General features: G+C 35.2%; 1 protein-coding gene across 1 annotated transcript; it reads left to right on the forward strand.

The window, feature by feature from the left end:
* Nucleotides 1-571: 571 nt before the first annotated feature.
* LOC145097599 (ethylene-responsive transcription factor ERF110-like) lies at nucleotides 572-1301 on the forward strand. The gene has a single exon (XM_079035190.1). It carries the CDS (start codon nucleotides 720-722, stop codon nucleotides 1155-1157), a length of 438 nt encoding a protein of 145 aa, XP_078891316.1. The 5' UTR covers nucleotides 572-719; the 3' UTR covers nucleotides 1158-1301.
* Nucleotides 1302-3257: the final 1956 nt, after the last annotated feature.

Below are 3257 nucleotides of genomic sequence, written 5' to 3' on the forward strand. Positions count from 1 at the left end.
AAATTTTTGTTTTTTCTGACACGCACTTTCAACTTACTCATTGGTTAAACACATCGATTGTTCCCTCAAACGCTTTCGTAAAACGCATGACCCTGCTTGCCTCATCATTCATATTACCGAAAAGGAAGATGAGGGAGACATTCTAAGTAAAATTCAGAGAAATAATAGACATATTGATGTGGTATAAAATGGTATGGTTGATTGATATTTATATTGGATAAAAAAACTAACCGTTAATTGGGTAAGATTAGGAGAAAAAAAATCAATATTAGGATGTGGTGTCACAAAATCTCGACATGCCGAACAATAAGCATGGAATTTGGCATGCATGTCACCTTAACATTATTGTGGGTGTGTGGAAATTACTCCCTTTAGCCTATTCTAAATAAATAAGAGTACATATAAATAATTTTCAAATTTACAGGAAATGAAAGTAAAAATACCTCATGTTTAAGAAAAGTTCAACTATATATCTAATAATTAAGACTGTAGGGACTGTAGTGAAAAACATTTCAAAGAAGAGGGGGTTATAATTTATCAAATAGCAGTAGCAAACGACAGATTCTACTTTATGTTGTTATCAACCCTACCTCGCTCTCCGCTGTCATCCTCGGCGTTTGACTGAAATCACAACGTCCGCTTCGACGTTCATCCGCAGCGAGCAAATCGCAATTATATAATGGCGCCAAGGAAACCACTTTACCCGTTCTTCATAAAAAATGGAGAATCCGACCATCAATTTCGAAGACGAGAATTCCGCCATTGTTTCAGCACTCTGGTATGTCATTTCCGGCGGAAACGCCGCCTCTACAAGCAGTGGTGTGATGGGAAATTCTCGAAGTCAGCCGTCGCCGGTGGAGCATGAACTCTGCGGCGAATGTAGATTGCCAATCCCGGAACACTGTTTGGGGTGTCAAATGTTCATCGGCTGCAGTGGAGAAGAGACTGGAAAGAGAACGAAGAAGATTTACAGAGGAGTTCGTCACCGGCCATCGAGGAAATGGGCGGCGGAGATAATGGTTCCGGGGACACATGAGCGGAAGTGGCTGGGGACTTTTGATACTGCAGAAGAGGCTGCCAGAGCTTACGACGTCGCCAACATTCAGTATAGAGGAAAGTCAGCGAAGACCAATTTTCCGGTGGAGGAGTCCGACTAGTAAATGACACCTAAAATCCATGTTTTAAATGGGACACAAATGGTGGCGTTGGCTATGTTTAAAATAAACAGTAGAGTAAAATTTGTATTTTGCATGTAATTCAATTTGATGGCTATATATACATACTGTTTGTGTTTTGTTTAATTACTAATCATATGACTTTAATATTAATATACAACAATATACTAATATACATGAAAATAGATTATAGCTTTAAAAATAAGTTTTGGCGAATGCAACTAAGCAGCAAGCATCGATAAGGGTGCTTGTAGATTTTGTAGAAGAGAAGACAAGTTATTTTTTATACTTTTTCATACCACGATTATTCTTTAATTACTTTTCCTCGTATTTACGGACAATGTCCCTATGATAACTCTATGGAAAATGACTTATATGGGTAAGTATGTTTCAAAAGCGTTCAAAAAATACCATTCAAGTTTGGTGTGTCTAAAAGACAACATCCAACTAAAGCATTTGTACAAAAAACATCAACAAAGTACATTCTTTGTTCAACTTTTACCTTTGGTAACCGGCAATTCCGGTAAAAAATAAGTAAAGGAAAAAAAAACAATAGGAAAATGACTAAAGAGGTAACTATGTTTCAAAATCGTTCAAAAAACATCATCCAAGTTTGGTATGTTTAAAAAACACCATCCAAGTAAACTTTTTGTACAAAAATACCAACAAACTATATGTTTTGTTCAAATATTACCCACCTGTAACTGGTTCTTACAGGTTAAATGATAACTTGGCTTAACTATTTAGACATGACATAATAATGATTGACAAAACAATAAATGATATACTCCTCCTTTAAAAACCGATTTAGGGTTTCTTCATGACCGAATGACTTATTCTTCTCCTATGATTGCTCGTCTTCTTCTAAAGTGATAACTCAAGTCCAAAACCCTAATTCTTAACTTAAGGCAAAAAGGGCCCCTTTACCCCTACCTCAATGGACCTCCCTCCCCCTAAGGCCAAATCCATAAAAAGCCCAAAAAGGCATCCAAGCCCAACTACAAGGCATCTAAGGCCTAATATGGCCCAAGAACCCCAACATGACCTTAAGCCCAAAAAATGACCTGCTACAATCAGGTGGGCCCGAGGCCTAACTTAAACAAGTATGTGCATATTCCCATCATATATTGAAGCCTCTGCAATCCGGATGTCGAGCTAGTGCGCCCGCCGTACTCCTAGCGTACGCCCAACGTACTACTAGCATACGCCCAAAGGAGGAATATATCATTTATTGTTTTGTCAATCATTATTATGTCATGTCATAATAGTTAAGTCAAGTTATCATTTAACCTGTAAGAACCAATTACCGGTGGGTAATATTTGAACAAAACATATAGTTTGTTGATGTTTTTTGTACAAAAAGTTTACTTGGATGATGTTTTTTGAACACACCAAACTTGGATGATGTTTTTTGAACGATTTTGAAACATAGTTATCTCTTTGAGTCATTTCCTATTGTTTTTTTCCTTTACTTATTTTTTGCCGGTAATTGTCGGTTACCAAATGTCAAATTTGAACAAAGAATATACTTCGTTGGTGTTTTTTGTACAAATGCTTTACTTGGATGGTGTTTTTCAGACACACCAAATTTGAATGATATTTTTTGAACGATTTTGAAATATATTTACCCATATAAGTCATTTTCTCATAACTCTAAATTATTTCTCTGAATTTCTTTTGTGACAATCAAATCCACCTTTCTTCAACTGTAGCGCATTTTTTTGTCGAAATTTTGTATAAAAATATACATCATGATAAATCATAAGCCATTTGGTGAATAATATTACTCTATTTTTGGAGTTGGATTGGAGCATCACACTCACTATTCAAACTCATGAATGGACGAACTCTAATATGTTTATCAGTAAATCAGTTTCTCAAAAGTGAGATTTCTACTATAAACTTTGTAAGTTTGTTTGTTCTTATTTCATGTTGAAGATCAGTATATAAATATTAAATAATTTTTGATTTGTTGTTATTTGTTAATTGTTGAATGTTGATTTGTTCAATTTTTCTAAATTTTCAAAGAGTCTCGTAATGAAAAACTTGTACACTACTTTAATTATGGATTGTAAAATATAA

This window comes from Lactuca serriola, chromosome 4, assembly GCF_051521515.1.
Source record: "Lactuca serriola cultivar US96UC23 chromosome 4, Lser_US96UC23_V15, whole genome shotgun sequence".
In the NCBI taxonomy this organism is placed as follows: domain Eukaryota; kingdom Viridiplantae; phylum Streptophyta; class Magnoliopsida; order Asterales; family Asteraceae; genus Lactuca; species Lactuca serriola.